Source organism: Sus scrofa, chromosome 14, assembly GCF_054392235.1.
Source record: "Sus scrofa isolate SSC_HxYL_T2T_F1_AM1 chromosome 14, Sscrofa_HxYL_maternal_Yorkshire_Landrace_v2.0, whole genome shotgun sequence".
In the NCBI taxonomy this organism is placed as follows: domain Eukaryota; kingdom Metazoa; phylum Chordata; class Mammalia; order Artiodactyla; family Suidae; genus Sus; species Sus scrofa.
In genome coordinates, this window is record NC_139396.1 from 121,281,455 (window position 1) to 121,299,595 (window position 18,141).

Genomic DNA, 18,141 nt, shown 5'->3' on the forward strand with positions numbered 1-18,141 from the left:
TTATTACATCAACCCACCTAATAAAGGTTATTTTAAGGGGGACTTTGGAGTGACCTCACTTTAACCTCATAGAAGTGACTCTAATGCTAAGAATTTCAAACACTCAATATGCCAGTAATGGAGTTTTCAGAAGAGATAGAACACTATTCTGCTTCTTAGCATTTAGCTAAAATTATTAAACTCTTTCTACATCAGGCACAGAACTAGTCTTGCATACATTTAACCTTTAAACTTATGAGGTGTTACTACTCTCATTTTCAAACAGAATAGTTGAAGTGCAAGTAGATAAATTATCTTTTCCAGGCCATAGGGTTAGTAAGTGGCAGGGCTGGGATTTGAACTCCAGTCCTAAAACCCAATCTTCTTGGAGTTCCTTAGTGGCTCAGTGGGTTAAGGATCTGTGTTGTCATTACTGTAGCATGGGTTTACTCCCTGGCCAAAGAATTCTCACATGCCACAGGCGTGGTCAAAAAACAACAACAACAAAAAATAATAATAAAATAAAAATAAAAAATAAAAAAATAAAACTTGAACCCATACTACCCATGCTATTCTCCATCTAGTTACAGGACCAACCCTAATATTTGAACTGTAGGTCATAGTCTTGAGTGTTTTTCTTCACCTCTTACTACTTTTATTTATTTATTTATTGTCTTTTTTTGCCATTTCTAGGGCTACTCCCGTGGCATATATGGAGGTTCCCAGGCTAGGGGTCGAATTGGAGCTGTAGCCACCGGCCTATGCCACAGCCACAGCAACACCAGATCAAGCCACGTCTGTGACCTACACCACAGCTCACGGCAACACCGGATCCTCAACCCACTGAGCAAGGCCAGGGATCGAACCCGCAACCTCATGGTTCCTAGTCGGATTCACTAACCACTGAGCCATGACAGGAACTCCAATTTACTTTTATTTTACTTAATTCTACTCACATAGGAACTCTCATTTAAATATTTTTGTAATCTTCCCTAGCAGACTTCTACCACTTTTATTAACAGTTATTATCAACATCTAGGGACACATATTATCCCTCAACTTCAGAGTAAGAAAACTGAGATATAGAGCAGTTAAGCAATTTTTCCAAAGTCACACAGCTACTAAATGACTGTGAACCCAAGCCACTGACTCTTGCACCCACATGCTATCATCCACTTCCTTTAGGGCATTTTCTATGTCAATTTAGAAGTCCATGTGTCAAGGTATCTGGGATTGTTACCCACCCAAGACAATTCCCAAACAGTTCAATTGCAGCAACCAAAATTATATATAAATGCGAATACCTCCTTTTCAAAGAAAACAAAATCCGTGTGTTTTCTTACACATAAAATGGAGCTAAAATCTGTATCAAGCTGTCAATTGTACCTCATCTGCTTCCATTAGGTAGCCTCGGTTCTGCTTTCATCACTAACTGGCAATATCCTACATCTGATTTAACTTAATCCTTTTAAAAAAACACAGGTAAATAATCTCAAATCCATAATCACTTGCCTGGTTGGTGAGATTGTTTTCTTATTTCTGAGAGATCATCCTCCACAACCACATATGGTATCTTGATACAATAATAACCAAGAGCATTCACTGAGCCTTTCTATCATGTGTCAGATGCTGAGCTGAACTTCTGCACCCAGATCCCTCATTTGCCTAATCCTTTCATTAGCCCTGTTCTACAGGTGAAGAACTAAGCCCTCAGATGCAGAGAACCTTGCCAAAGGGTCCATGGGTGGAGCCCAGATCTGACTCAACCACTCAGCTTTTTCTCAGCCCCTCGCTGCCACTGTTCTAGTCTCTTCCCTTCCCCCTGTCATCAAGGAAAATCATCCAAACGGAATTTTAAAAAATAAATGAAGTACCTGATAAGACCCAGGTCGTCTCCATTCAAATCTACCATTTTCAAGAGTAACATTTCCTTGTCTGTGTTTGAAGAATACCTAGTCAGCAAAACAGAGAAACTTGGTCAGTTCTAGGTTAGAGCCTGGCCCTCGTGTTTGACAAAAAGTAAAAGCTGACACAAAAACGAAAACAAAATGCCTGTCAGTATGCAAGGCTCCCTGACACTCTGTGGTCCAACGAACTGCACCTCATTTCTCAGCTAAAGAAATGATTCGCAACTGTGATCAAAGGGGGATTAGGTCAGCTAACTGGAGAGGAAATATCCATTTTTATGTAATATAGGCAATATTATAGAACATATACTATTTCTTACAAAAGGCATGTCCTTTGAAATTTCTACTCATATCAAATTTTAGTGAAATCTCTTAAAAATAGCAGGGAATGTGCAAAATCAAAAGCATTCCTGATCTACAACTTAAAGGAATCTTTTCTGTTCAAAGGAAATCAGATTACATTTTCTTTTTTTTTTTTTTTTGTCTTTTTGCCTTTTCTAGGACCGCTCCCATGGCATATGGAGATTCCCAGGCTAGGGGTCTAATCAGAGACGTAGCCACCGGCCTACACCAGAGCCACAATAATGCGGGATCCAAGCCACCGCGTCTGTGACCTACACCACAGCTCAGAGCAACACCAGATGCTCGACCCACTGAGCAAGGCCAGGGATCCAACCCACAACTTTATGGTTCCTAGTCAGATTCGTTAACCACTGAGCCACTACGGGAACTCCAGAAATCAGATTACATTTTCTAAAAATCAACTCTTTTGGAGTCTACTGAAACATATGCAGACAAATGTAAAATATCAAGTTGAACTGAAATATTATTTTACTCTGCCATAGTAGTCAAGTACTTCTCTTCTATCATGAACCTGGTTCCTCATATAAAAAGTTAAAAAAATCATCTTCCTCAGTTGCCTCCTTCAGTTATGCCAGTTTTATATCTTAGTCTTCATGCCAATTTTTAAATTTTCTAATCTCTTCCCTCTTGCTCCATTCTCCTGGACTAAAATGATTTCTTGTGAATAATGTAATAAAAAGAGCTATTCATTAATTTAGAAAATATATGCAATGCACATTTTTATATTTTACAGAAAGAAGAAGCTGAGAGACAATAAATTAAGATTTAAATAAACCAAGAAAGGTCCCACAACTAGGAAGTAATAAAGCTGAGACCACAGTTGTGCCTGGTTTGAAAGCCCAGAGTCCTTCAAACATTCACACCTGAGTCCCACAGCCAGCAACATGGGAAGATAGGTTGGTCTGTGCTTCTACAGTCTCATTTTATTTCTGCTTGTCTTGGATAATAAACACATTTTTAACTACTTTGGCTGTAATGCGCTTTCAGGATCTCACTCTATCCAGCAAGTATCAACCCTGTCCTTATAGTTTGTTGCTGTTTCTTAATGGAAACATGAGGTTTCACTTTGATAACTGCCTTCTCACCTTGCTCTCTCGGACAGTGGATTCCAAAGGTAAGAAGTGGGACTTCGGTTGATCTGTGCACCATCCACATTCCCTTTGTTGATAAAGATTTTGCCTGGTTTCATATTTGTGTGTGCTATCTCAATGCTCTATGGGTTGAAAAACAGTTGTAAAGTTAGAAATTCTGGTAGGCATAAGGACTTAGTTGATATAAACAGAAGATTCCTGTGAACAATTTCCTTTGCCTCCAACTTGTCCCTGCTATGGGATGAAAGTTGGGAACCTCAGGGCTGGTATTACTCCAGGGGTAAACAGACATGGCCTTCAGGGTGGAGAGAGGAAGTGCTCTCTATAGGGAAACACCTGAGTCTCTCAGGGCTGCTGAGTCAGGCACTGTCTGCCGTTTCAGATGGTGGGAGGCTTGACCCTGGCAACTCTCCATCTTCCAATCTCACCCTCTAAGGCAGTTTTTTAAACTTTTTTAACTGAGAAACACAGCAATCAAAACATTTTTCATCGTAACTTAATACATATCAATATATGTATCCTGAAACAAAAGTCCATAAAACAAGCTATATTCTATGTGTCATACACTATGATACTTTCCAATCTTTTGTTTTAGTTTCTTTTTTTAAGCTCATTGCAATCTATGAAATTGATTTCATAAAGCCTAGATTGCTATTCACACTATGAAAAGCATTGTTGTCAAGACATTTCTACCTTTGCAGGCTAGATCCCTGGTTTTGGGGGTGGTGGAGTGACATAATAAGAAAAAGTAGAGAGAGGCTAAACCTTACAGACAAAGAATGAAGAAAACATTAGCAAGGATTCTATAAAAGGAAATAATTACCTAGAAGGAGAGAGGGGAGTAAAAACTACTCAAACCAGGAAGGGGAAAAGAGTTTGAGGGTATCAGTTCAGAGCCCCACATCAGTCTAGAGCTGTTGGAGGACTTAAAAAAAGGGTGGGTGGAATAAATTGGATCCCCTTTTATGCTCTCTGGGAAATCCAAGGAAGGATTGGAATTATTTGTAATTACTTTTAGTTCCTCAGTTGGTTCCTTTTCATGTGACTTTGTTCAGAGAACAGACCATGTACGGACCTGTAATTTATAAGGGTTACATACAAATTGTTTTCTGTCTCTGTAGATGACTGTAAGAGGTTTACTGCCCTTAAACCCTCCTCTCCCAATCAATCAGTCCCTCAGGACTAGCAGCCCACAGCTCAGGACCAGAAACTACAATGCATCAGGAATGAGAAAGGGAGGTAGGTGCTCAGACTGTGATCAGACCAAGATCCTATAGGGACTCTCCATATCACAGAAACCACTCCTGAAACACTCCAAGTAATGCTAGAGAACAGCTGCCTCTAGCGCCCTTTGCCTACCTTCATGATGCCATTGACCATGTACTCAAAAGTACGATTGCTAAATCCTTCGCTGGCAAGTACAAATGTAGTGTATTGAAAATATCCTGCTGGACCCGAATGTGTGTGAGTGCCGCTCAGGATAACGTTGTCTCTTCTGTACAGGGAGCCATATTTACTCTGCAGTCTGTTCAGGACCTTTAAGAAAGAAGAAACAAAAATGAAACAGGACTAAGAGGAGGAGTAACAGAGGAGCTTAGCATGAGAAAAAGCTCTGACGAGTCTAATCACTGATCCCTATCAATGCCATCCCTGACAAGTGAACTTTCACTCTATGCTTGAGCTCATCATCAGAGTAACAACATCAACAATAATTGCAATCACTAACACTTTATAGATTCCTGCTGCGTGCAAGCACAATGCTAGGTATGACACACATCATGTCACTTAAAAATCTTTATCACCGAAAGAGGTATTTGTTCATCTTATCTTTTAACTGAGAACATTAATGTGTACAGAAATTAAATAATTTGTCCACTGATCTAATAATTAGCAGTCAGAATCTAGGTCAAGTCTCTCTAAACAAAGAACAAGTACCCTTATCTACTCATTGTCTAGACACTGTTGTAACCACTAGGAATACATGAAGTCCATACCCTAAAGAAGTTTTTATTCTTATGAGTGAAAGATAAACAAATAAAATATATAATATTATATACCAATAAATGCTGTGAAGAAAAAATACTGCTAGGTAAGGGAAAAGAGAGTGACAGGTGTTAGTGAGGAAAGATCTTTCCAAAGATGTTAGCTTTCCTCCGAGGCTTAAATGAAGAGAGCAAGCTGGTCATGCAATACTGAGGAGAAAGCACCCTGGGAGCTGTGAACAGAAAGTGCGATGGCCTCTTTTATTGCTTCACTTCCCAAAGTGAAGAACTCAATATTTCCAGGTAGAGACATTCACACTTACTCGTCTGGGGGAAGCTACCTGTTGTGACCTGAGGACACCTAAGCAATCCAGTGGAGAGGCCCAAATGACAGGGACCATCTTGTCAACACTAACTTGCTAGCCATGTGGGCAGAAGCCATAGAAGTGGATCCTTCAGCCTTAGCAAAGCCTTCCAACAACTGTAGCCCCAGTCAACGCCCGAGTTTAACCTCATGATACAAAAGTGATGGTATGTGACTGCTATTCTCACACAGAATCACCCAACCCAGGCATTCTAGCTGTCCTAACCCACCCAAATCCTGAGAAATGATACATGATTATTAAGTTACAGAGGTTTTTGGATGAAGTTTAGAGCAATAGATACCTAATCCAAAGAGACTTGGTAATTCATTGAATTAATCGGGGAACAGCCAAAGGAATGATTAGTGTTTTGTATGGTATATACACATCACGAAAACAGCAGAGAGAAAATTGGTGATGTTGCTGAGTACTTATTTCTTTTTTTTGGCTCAAATATCTCTTTTTTATTGATGTATAATTGACTTAACAATACCGTATTTAGTGCTGAATACCTATTTCTGATTATGCATTAATCAGCAGCATTCTGAAGTTTGGTATCATTGCGGTTTTCTTGTGAAAGGCATTTTGACCTTTATATGTGAAAAATTATTAAAACGTTTCAGCAAAAGTGTCAAACCCAAAACAACCTTCCTCGATGAAAGACACTGTCACTGAATACCAGGGACAATGATCAAAGTTCCTTTATGGCAGGGATGGCAAATACTGCTTATCTCATGCACTCAGTCCTATTCATTGGTGGTTGTTGCCAGAAACAATGTGTTGAGAAGGATTCTGAATCCAAATCTGGGATGAGAAAAAAAAAAAAGTGCTTTTTTGATTAGCAATGCTGTCTACCTTGAGTATGGCATAAGCAGTAGTATGCTGATAAATTGTTTCCCTGAAGAAAAAAAAAAAAAAAAAAGCCCTCATTTGTATTGTTTGCCAATTTCCATGGTGTAAATACTCTCAACATAGTGAATTTCAAGCTACCAAAAGTTTTACTTCCAGCTCACAAAGTTTCTGAGTACTTAATAATCAGTTCTCATGAGCTGGTACAGGCCAGTTCCAGCACATTACTTCTACATAAGGGAGCAGCAGCAACTGATGTGCCGTATACTTAACAAACATAAAGACATCCATTCAGCCCCTTTTATTTGAGGTGAAGAGACCCTTCTAGACATGTGATCATTGAATCAGGAAGGAGATCGTACAAACCATCTTGCCTCATCAACCACTCCATGCCCCAAATACTGACTGCTAAGTTATTACATCCACATGAGCAATCATGCAATACCAGGCAAATGTGGAAAAGAAATATGATATAACCGGACCGACATTACCAGCCCACATTCTCCATCCCAATAAGCTTCTATGTTCCTTTTGTTTGATCCTAACTCTAGCCCCAACTCTTCATCATTCTTACATGCTCTTTCACACAGTAACTACTACTGCTTCATGAAGAAGAAATATCTGTAGAGAAAAGGGAAAATGATCAATAAAGGGACACCATGAAATCTTAGCTAAAGTCAAAAGCTGGAGTGCCTGTTGTGGCTCAGTGGTAACGAACATGACTAGTATCCATGAGGCTGCAGGTTCGATCCCTGGCCTCACTCATTGGGTTAAGAATCTTGCATTCCTGTGAGCTCTGGTGTAGGTTGCAGAGCAGCTCAGATCTGGCCTTGCTGTGGCAGTGGTGTAGGCCAACAGCTGCAGCTCCAATTCAACCCCTAGTCCAGAAACTTCTATATGCTGCAGGTGCAGCCCTAAAAAGACCAAAAAAAAAAAATCAAAAGCTGATGTTCTTACAATTCTGCAACCAAGACAAGAAGCTCATGAAAAAGAATTTCCAGTCAACTTTAAAGTTTCCCTGTTCCACACATTTTTATTACTAAAGAACTACAATGTTAGGATTTTTAGAATGAAGTGCATTTTTTCAGGCTTATGCAAGAATCAAGCTCTTAAAAATGTAGAAATTATGAATCTTCAATTTTAAAACAAAGGAAAAAAGACTACAAACCACTCACAGAAATCTTATCCTAAACTATAATCTCTCATATGACTGTCAGACATATGGGACTTCTGGGGAAAAAGAAAAAAAAAATGTAAAGCTCAATCCTGTAATAACAATGTCTGCAAATAGCCCTTCTAAGTAGCATGTTTCCTACTTCATGAAAGGAGAGATATTTCAATATAGAGCAAAGTTACATTAATGTCTACCACTCACTTCTTTGACTTCAGTTCCCACTCCATTACTTATTGCTAACACTCTTGGGAACATGACACAGAAAGAGTTGGAAAAGTCATTCTGTTTTCCTGTCCTGCCTCACTGTGGGGGGAATCTTCTTTAATCTTTATTACATGCTAGAAATGTCATCAATCTTAATGCTGAGACTGAGACCCTGACTAAAACCAGGTGTTACAAATAACCTTAATGACACTGGGTTCATTACATTTATGTTACAGCTTCCCCTGGGATGAACTTGGGATAAGCAAGTGGGTTCATTGAAAGGCCTTTCCTCTGGGTCTCAGGCTGCAGGGAGGAGTAAAAATAGGAAGAGACGGTTAAATGGTGACCACCACTGACTTGATCGTGGTCTACAACCCAACACATTAAACTCCATCCGCTCCACATTCCACGCTCAAAGTCTACCTTTTGAACCTCCTGTTTCTACTGATGACCCTACCATTTCCCAATCAGAACCATTTTTAATTCCTTAGAAAAACTGTACAGTGCTGTGGTAATGAGTGTGCACTTTGGCACAAATACGCCAATGTTTTAATCCCAACTCTGACAGTCCCTACATGTGTACCCTTGGACAAGTTAGTCAATCCTTTGCAACGAAGCTTCCCAATCTGCCAAACATAATCACAATGCCTCACTCATACGGTCATTTGGAGGATTAAATGAATGACGATACATATGAAGCACTTAGAACAATACCCGAATCATCAGAGTCAACTTTTATGTCAGCTCATCCACAAATCTCATTAGCATTTGACTTTTTACCACTTTATAGTCTCACTGCCATTCATTGGTTTAAGACTTTCATGCCAGCTTCATGTAAAACAGGGGAAATTTTCAGGCAGTTAAAATCCTGCAATGCTAGTTTCACTTTCTAGTTCTTTCAGCCTTCTAACCCCTTGTAAAAGACCCCCATGTTAAACCCTCTCGGTTGGAAACACCCAGTGTGATTACTGTTTCCCCAACTGGACTCTCGTCAGTAGAGCCTTGCTTTCCTCATTTAAGGAATCTCCCAATTTATGTCTTCACCTCTAGTGAAGAGATGCCTTACTTCAATCTGCCTCAGACATCACAGTCTGATTAACCATCCTAAAGCAAAATTGTGTTTGCATCACTTCTCCACGCAAAAGTTTTGTAAAACACCCCATCACCCACAGACTTAAAAACAACCCGGCATCCCAGGACCCTATACTTATGACCAACACACATTCCAGGTACATCTCCAATTACATGCCTGCATGTGTCCTAATAGAACTAATCTCTGTCCCTTTAAATAAGAATCTACATTTCTCCCTGTGCCTCTCTGTGTTCCTGCTGGCTTAGAGAGAGAGAAACCTAAAAGTCCATGTTGATCATTCTCTTTCTCGCCCTGTACCCCTCCACCCTACCTCGTGTATTATAGTTGCCTGCCCAGGATCTCCTATGCACCTTTATCCTGAGCTCAAATTTTCTCAAGGTGGGGAACAGTCTAAATTGGGGGAAAACCACAGAGTCTGCCATATTCTACAATACAGTTTAGAGATTAAGAGAGCTGATACCAAGTTCTTTTAAAATTTTATTATGGAAATTTTCAAACATATACAAAAAATAATCAGAGTAGTATAATGAAACCTTCATATGCCTTTCAAAAAACTCCAGCAATTTATGGCCAACCTCATTTCAGGGTTGCAGTTTAATTCTCTTTAATTCCTTGCATCTATTCTCAACAGTCTTAAAAACTTGAGGGAAGGGTTGCTGATTGATTGCACTCTCAGACTTCTAACAAGAAGGATGTATAGGAAGGTCACCTGGGACATAAGCTTACAAAAAACATTAGCATTAATAATGATGATGAGCCATCTGCAGAATGGAAAGCAAGTTTTGGCTAAGATGATTTAGAATGGAGTAATGTGGCTCATTCTCCTCACTCTGTTATCTGCTGGATTGTCAAGAGCTTAGAACATTGTGGGTAGTTGAAACTAACTGGATGAGAAACAATGAGAGCTTAGTTACTGTCACATTCACCTGTGGGCTCTTCCTTTAAATCGCGTCATCTCCTTTTCACCATTATCACTTACCTCCAACCTGAGTCGTTGTGATACCATGCCTATCTCAATGCTGACAAACACTACTCGGTTGGACCCATCTGGTTCCGCCATGATGAACGCGCGGCTGTACAACCTTGTGAGGATGCCCTGTGCATTCTGGCCAGTTTTGCCGTAGCCCATCTAAAGGGAAAGAGAGAATCAGAGATATTCCTTCTCACTGCCCTACTACCGGAAACCAGGCACAACCATGCAAGAACAGACTACTCAGGAAAGGCAAAGGGAAACAATTCACAGGTCCCTGAGGCTCCCAGTGAGACAGTATAAGAGTTTTCAAGAATAAAGCCTACACCAGAGTTCCTGTTGTGGCTCAGTGGGTTAGGAATCCAACTATTATCCATGAGGATGCAAGTTTGATCCCTGGCCTCACTCAGTGGATTAAGGATCTGGCATTGCTGCAAGTTGCAATGTAGGTTGCAGATGCAGCTAGGATCCCATGTTGCTGTGGCTGTAGCCTAGGCCAACAGCTTCAGCTCCAATTCAGCCTCTAGCCTTGGAACTTCCATATACCGTAAGGTGCAGTCATAAAAAGAGAAAAATAAATGAAGCCGACATCACAAAACAAGGAACTTTACACAGAGTTCCTTGGTGGCTCAGCAGGTTAAGGGTCCACTTTGTCACTGCTGTGGCTGCAGGTTCAATTCCTGGCCTTGCAACTTCCACATGCTGGGGGTGTGGCCAAAAAATAAAATAACAATAAAATACAGTCGTTTAAAAAAAAAATTTCTGTGCAGAAGAATACAAAGCAAAGTAATGGTCAGGTTGGTAGAAGCTCTTCACTGGCCTGTGGGAAAGGACAGAGCTGGTGTGACTCAGGAATTCTGTCACTACCCTGGAGACTTTTCAAGGCTCTTCTGTTCTTTGAAACAGGACCTTTCTCTGCCTATCTAAGGTACTGCAGAGGAAAACAGTTCCCAGAGTTCCCTCTGTGGCTCAGCAGGTTAAAAACCTAACTAGTACCCATGAGAACATGGGTTCAATCCCTGCCCTTGCTCAGTGGGTTAAGGATCCGGTGTTGTCATGAGCTGTGGTGTAGATCAAAGATGTAGCTCAGATCTAGCATCACTGTGGCTACAGCTACAGCTCCCATTGGACCCCTAGCCTGGGGGTCCCCTATGCCACAGGTGCAGCTCTGAAAAGAAAATAGTTCCCCTACTATCATCCCACATCCCAGATATTGCGAAGATTGGAGCCTTCTTTACTTTGGTTGTTTGCTATGCGTTTGTTTGTTTTTTTTTTTTTTTCCTGAAGAAGAAAATGGTTTCTTTATAATTAAGTAACACTTATGGAGGGTACTTCACCCTGGCTTTTACCATGCTGCTGCTCCTTCAGCCAAGTCAGATCCAATACCCCTATTTTAAACTTCATCTCTCACCCTGGCATAAAACCCACCCATAAAAGCTCTACCTAAGTCTTCAGAATGGTTCTTCTACTGCTTGCTTGACCCCTCATGTGAATGTTCATTTAAGGTTCACATTCCAGAGTCATTTTTCAGAACAGATAGCAGGGAATAACTTCTAGAATCTAAAGATTCTTTGCTAGAGGGTAGAAAAATCCAATCAGGCAACAACCTCATGTCCTGCTTCCTTAGTGAAGGGTTGATATAAATGGATATGTCTTCCATCACAGCCAGGAAGTTGCATACCAGCAGTCCATAGACCACTCCAGACCCAGAGCAGTATTTTGCTTGGCTAACGTAATGTTGGCCCATACTGTATTTCCAGTTTTAACTAGAGGTGCTTACATTTTCCAGTTGGGAGCTTTAAATCCTCACCTCTTCATTCCAAAAATTTTCTGGCTTCTCTCGGAAAAAAAAAAAAAAAAAAAAAAAAAAAACCCTATAACATAGGGCAGCCCTAGGTCCATACACTTACATGGCAACAATTAGCTAAAGCCATACAACTTTCTAGTTGAACCATCATCCCCACCTCTTCCTATTGCCTCCCATACACCCCCAAAACTTGAGGATTTACTAGATATTTATCATCTTACATTGTCCTGCTTCAGTTATTTATAGTACCTGCTCATCCCCTGTGGTATTGGAGTTTGCCCACCCTGCTTGTTCCATTCATAAAAAAATGGCCAATTGAATTTATGAGGGAGTTGTAGTTAGATAAAAGGTCCCTTCTTCCTTACAGTGCAATATTCATAATGTTAGCAGTAAAGTCAATAAAAAGTGAGAAGGAGATGATGACAGACTAATTAGGAATGAATGCAGGGTACAAAAGAGTAAAAGTATTTGTCTCACAGTCTCCTTGGAGATCCTATGATTTACCTACCAAATTGATGTCTGCTACTTGTCCTGTGCAGTCAGCTCGCCCAACGCCAATATGGTAGCCACTGAAGTTCTGAAATAGAGTAGGCTCCGGGGTGCTAGGCGTTGGAGATGCCTGGGTAGCTGTAGGGCTCTGGGTGTCTGCGGGACCCTGGGTAAGCGTTGAGCCTTGAGGGGTTGAAGAACCCTGGGTGGCTGGAGGGCTCTGAGTGGTCAGAAAACCTGAATCTGAAAACATAGTAAGATACTTAAGAAACAGTATTTCAGCCCATGTATTTGTGAGCATCAGTTAGAACACACAGATTCATGTTCCTAAGGAAGAATATTTGTACTGTATATTCTCTTACATTTAACATACACAGTGGAGAAATGTCTCAGAAACTTTTTTTTTGTATCCTAATCCTAAGGAGGATCTTTTTCTTGGACTTAGATGTTTCAGCCTAAAATCAAGGTCTCCGTCAAATGTCACTCAACTTCTCCTCACAAGCCACTCCTTGGCAAACCCATCATCCCTCATTCACTCACCTTGCACTTTTATTCCAGCTAGACAAATCAGGTTCCAGGCTCCTGGTGCACAGTCTACTAAATGCAGCCTCTAGGGATTTGTTTCTATCATTCTCTGCATCCAGAGAACTGACTCCTTTCTGGTCCACCAATCATCCATCTCTTCTACCCCTTCAGAGTTGGTTCACTTCCTTCACACCCAGATCCAGCTCAGTCCCTCCACTTCACAACCCACCCCAGCCGTCTCTACCATTCTCTAATCCTCCTCAACTTTCTAAATCTTTTACTTTTAATGCAACCTAGATTATTGTACACTTGTTAACATAGTTCTACTTATTTTAATTATTTTCATATCACCATATGTATGTATTAACACATATATTCTACGTTAATATCACACACACACGTACATGAATATCAAGGAAGGCAGAATGGCAGAGACTAAGAGGGCAGGTACCAGACAGAGGCTGAGTTTGAAAACTAACTACCATTTATTTGCTAAATAAATGACTTCACATATTTTGCCCCAACTTTTCTCATCTCTAATACAAAAATAATAATAACCTACTTCCTAGTATTGTTTGACAATAAATACGTTAATGCATATTCAAAATGTAGAACAATGGCTGGATATAGCTTTGGTTTTATTTGTATATTTAGATATCTTACACATATATTTTAATTGTAATTTTTTATTGAAGTGTTGTTGATTTATACACATATATTCTGCTTGTTTTTATCCCAGACAACAGCCAGGGACAGCCAAGCCAACACATGTCCATGTCAAAAATGTGTTAGTGATCAGAAAGTACTAAGGCAAGAGATTAACAGAAAACTCCTGCTAGGATCCCAGAATTTTGGAGCTCAAGAAACTTTAGCGATTACAAAAGTTCCTGTTGTGGCTCAGTGGAAATGAACCCAACTAGTATCCATAAGGACGTGTGTTTGACCCTGGCCTTTCTCCGTGGGTTGGGGATCCAGCACTGCCGTGAGCTGTGATGTAGGTTGCAGACACAGCTCAGATCTGGTGTTGCTGTGGCTGTGGTGTAGGCCAGCAGCTGCAGCTCTGATTCAGCCTCTAACCTGGGAACTTCCATATGCTGTAGATGCAGCCCTGAAAAGTAAAAAAAGAAAAAAGAAAAAAAAAGGAAATTTTAGCGATTACATAGTCCAATCTCCTCAATTTTACTTACAAGAAAACTGAAACTGAAAAGAAAAAAAAAAAAAGACTTAACCAAGATTTCATGAAGAGCATATGATGGATCAGGTGCCCAACCCAGATCCTCCAACTCAGACTGTGAGGCTCTTTCCTCTACATTCTAACTGTTGTTAGAATCCATATGCAAAAATAGAATGTGTACATTTATGTGTAACTGGGTCATCAGCTGTACAGTGGAAAAAAAATTGTATTGGGGAAATAACTGTTAAAAATAATAATAATTTAAAAAAAGAATCCATGTTTTCTCACCCCTGGGTCCACATTTTCTACGAAACATCAAGTATTGAGAGCAAGGAAATGGGCACTTTTGCTATTGCCTCATTGATAACAATGTAGGAATGTGGTGCCAGGCAATGCCAAATCTAATCACATAACCAAGGGGATTCTTGTCAATCTCAAGTCTCAGATTTGTAAACTGGTACTAAGACTAGTATCCCACCTCTATGGGAGTTTTGTGAGAATTAAATGAGAAAATTATGTAGAATGATTATTATAGGGCTTGACACAAAGTAACCATTCAATAAACAACAACTTCTATGAGAATAGTTAATATAATTATTAATAACTTCCCAGAGCCTCAAGCTCTGGAATCTCTAATTTTAAGAGCTAAAACTAAGTAATCCTATGGATTCTTTCATTTCTAGCAGTCTAAATCCCATTCTGCCCACTCCCAGAAAAGATGATCTCTGTCCCTCTGGGTTTGCAGGAAATTCAAAACAGAGGGACATGTAGAGAAGACAATGGAAAAGAGAAGAGGCCACAAAACAGAAAGCTGAGGTAAAAAATGCCACCTCCTTCTGCACTGGGCCTGAAACCAGCCCTCCCTTGACTTTGATCAAAGCATTCAACCTCTCTCTTCCCTACGTGTTTATCCGGTTGGAACCTATTATCAAAGTAGAGGCTTCATCAAAGACCCATGGACCCAATATTGCCTGTAAATGTAGCCTAGATAATTTTCAAAAACTAAATTATTTCCAACATTAAAAAAAAAAATCAGGAGAAGTCTGGAGATGTCTAAACCCCCACCTCCCACAATTTCCAGCTTCCCTTGAAAACTCAGGAGAGCTGAGTCCCTGTGACATCATGACAACAGGCAGCTGGCACTCAGAGGGGCTGTGGACCTTCCTCATCAGAATCACACCTGCCCCCACCCTGGTCCACCTCCTCACCCCCTCCTTATTTGAGTCCAAGTCCCCTTTCTCTAAAGCTTTTCACAGACTAATTGACATTCAGTGGGTCTTTCATTCTCCTTTTGTTCCCAGAAAAAGATGATGCAAGAAAGGAGGCAAAGAAAAATAAGAATTGGCTCAGGGTAAAAGCTCACATTACTGGGCCCTGAAGAATCTTGAAATGTACTTAGATCAATAGAAAAATGAGACAAATAACTGCATGTCAGAATGCCTGTTGACTAGATATTTGGGGGCAAAGGTAAACTTGATAAAAATTGCTATCAATGCAGAAAAGGCAACTAATGTAAAGGTTAGATGACCATCCCAGGTTGCTTAAGTAAACATTGAACTGCCTTGCTTTCAGCCTTATCACCAGACACTATATCGTGCTTTGGTGTCTCCATAACGAAAAAATTTCCTACAGACTAGGAATAGAATCCAAGAAAACTCATGATAATACTTGCCTTTGTTATTTTCAATTGTCCCGCTGGTGATAAACAAGAGGCTGAGAAGGGCCACAGTGACCCCAGTCATCATCACAAGGAGGAAAATCAGGAACGTTTCAAATGTGGAAAATGTGCGTTTGGCCATTTCTCCTGAGGAAAAGCAGAGATGGAAGAAGAAATGTGGAAGAGGCAGAAAACAGACAGAATCACAAATTAAAGTACATATGCTTCGAGCTGCCCAAGGTTAAGATGTCTTAGGTCTTTCATACAAATAGACCAAACCAGAAATGGCAAGGGCAAAGCTCCTCTGCCACTAGTTCCATATCCAAAGCCTGTGGAAGACAAAACCAATCAATTGCAGCACTCCTTGATGAGTTCACATGGGTGGTTTCATTTGAATTTATTTACTTCTTTGTAAATTAAAGTATGATCCAGCAATCCCACTCTTTGGCATACATCCGGACAAAACTATAATTCAAAAAAATACATGCACAGCTATGTTCATTACAGCATTATTCACAATAGCCAAGACATGGAAACAACTTAAATGTCCATCAACAGATGAATGGATTAAGAAGATGTGGTACATATGTACAATGGAATACTACTCAGCCATAAAAAAGAACAAAATAATGCCATTTGCAGCAATATGGATGGAACTAGAGACTCATACTAAGTGAAGCAAGTCAGAAAGGGAAAAACAAATACCATATGATGTCGCTTATATGTGGAATCTATACGCAGCACAAATGAACCTGCCTACAAAACAGAAATGGACTCACAGACATGGAGAAGAGACTTGTGGTTGCCAAGGGGGAGGTAGTAGGATAGATGGGGAGTTTGGAGTTGGTAGACACATGGGCTTTCCAAATCCTTCTCAGAACAGTGTCCATCTTGGAAACCACCACTCATCTTTTGGCATTGGCAACTAAGCCAAAAATATTCTTTGGATATACCATACTGCTTTCATTTATGGCAATGATGCTCTGAGACATGGGTCTAGGTTGGAGCACTTCTGTCAACAGGGATAATTGATGTACACACACTTCTTGTACCTGTGAGAGAGCTTGGCTGGAGTTAGGGCTGTTCTTTGTGGCTATGGATTAAGTAAAATTATCTTTTCCACATGGAGGTGAAACACATACCTTTGGCCTTTCAACTTCACGCTCTTTCAATTACTACCTGAACAGAAAATGGCATGGAAAAGGAGATTGGAATCTCTGATCTCAAGCCAGGCATTGGTAAAATTTCCCTTTTCAGTGATCAGAAGGATCCCCCACATTTTGCAAACCCTGTATCCAAGGATGAGGATAAAGATAGTGCCCCAGGATACTACAAAAGTAGGAAATGTCCTTAACAGATTCCTTAAAATATTTTAGAAGTAGAATTCATCATTACTCAGAGGGACTATAGAAGCTAAAAACTCACATAATGTAGCAGGAGAAACTATAATATGATAGTTAAAAATTAAATTCTGCAGTCTGGTGCCAGAGTTCAGATCTTTTCTCTGCCACTTACTCAGTGACCTTGGGAAATCATCCCCAATACTGAGTCTCAGTTTCCCCATCTGTAAATAGGGATATGATGATGATAAGTTTAGTACCTATCTCATAGTTTTTATAAAAATGAGATGATGAAGTAATAACTTGCTTCATGGAATGTAATAAGTGTTCAGAATGTTAGCATTTATTGTTAGATTCCAGAATAGCAAAGACTCTGTAGTCCTCACTGTTATTTTTTTTTTTCCCCTTTCTACAGCCACACCTGCAGCATATGGAAGTTCCTGGGCTAGGGGTTGAATCAGAGCTGTGGCTGCTGGCCACAGCCACACCCACAGCCACAGCCACAGCAATGCCAGATCTGAGCCACCTCTGCAAACCACACCACAGCTCACGACAATGCCAGATCTTTAACCCACTAAGCAAGGCCAGGAATCAAATCGGCATCCTCATAGATACCAGTCAGTTTCTTAACCTGCTGAGCCACAATGGGCACTCCCTCACTGTTTTAGAGTCTACACGAGTCTAGTATTAAAGAACCACTGGAATCACAGGTGGGAACTTCAGAGACCATTTTCTTAACCTTAAGGAAGCTTGAGAAGTGAGATGGAATTGGAGTCCTAAGACTTGCCCCTTAAAGGAGTAATATGTGGGTGGATAAGATGCTGCTACCAAAAATAGGTATAAATTGGCAACAAACAGATGTTTTTAGTATGGCTCAATTTGTCATTTCAATTTGACTTAATCAACAAGATAAAAGAGCTTACAATTTATCTGTAAAAATAGAGTCTACCTTTACAAATCTGAAACTTTTCAAAATTCTTTTCGAAATATTTCATAAAACATAAGAACACTGTGCCAGTATTCCCATACATAGAGTTTCGTAAAATTTAGTAGCTGCTGTTCCCTTAAGATGGGATGTGCCTTCTCCAACCTGCCACCACCTCTACCCAGTGGCCCTTACGTATCAAGTTACTACCTGGTCTTTGCAGTCATTTGATCTTGCAATCTCTGGACTA

General features: G+C 40.2%; 1 protein-coding gene across 4 annotated transcripts in view; it reads right to left on the reverse strand.

Annotated features, from left to right (window-relative positions):
* The window catches only part of ASAH2 (N-acylsphingosine amidohydrolase 2), a 115,130-nt gene that overhangs the window by 56,033 nt on the left and 40,956 nt on the right, over window positions 1-18,141 (reverse strand). For all 4 annotated transcript variants that reach the window (XM_084996691.1, XM_005671250.4, XM_084996690.1 and 1 more), the window contains 6 exons: window positions 15,642-15,773; window positions 12,290-12,513; window positions 9,984-10,133; window positions 4,700-4,876; window positions 3,335-3,462; window positions 1,854-1,931 (listed from right to left, as the gene is read on the reverse strand). In XM_084996691.1, the coding sequence (XP_084852817.1) occupies window positions 1,854-1,931; window positions 3,335-3,462; window positions 4,700-4,876; window positions 9,984-10,133; window positions 12,290-12,513; window positions 15,642-15,768 (884 nt within the window). In that variant the 5' untranslated portion in view covers window positions 15,769-15,773. The remainder of the gene's footprint in view (window positions 1-1,853; window positions 1,932-3,334; window positions 3,463-4,699; window positions 4,877-9,983; window positions 10,134-12,289; window positions 12,514-15,641; window positions 15,774-18,141) is intronic.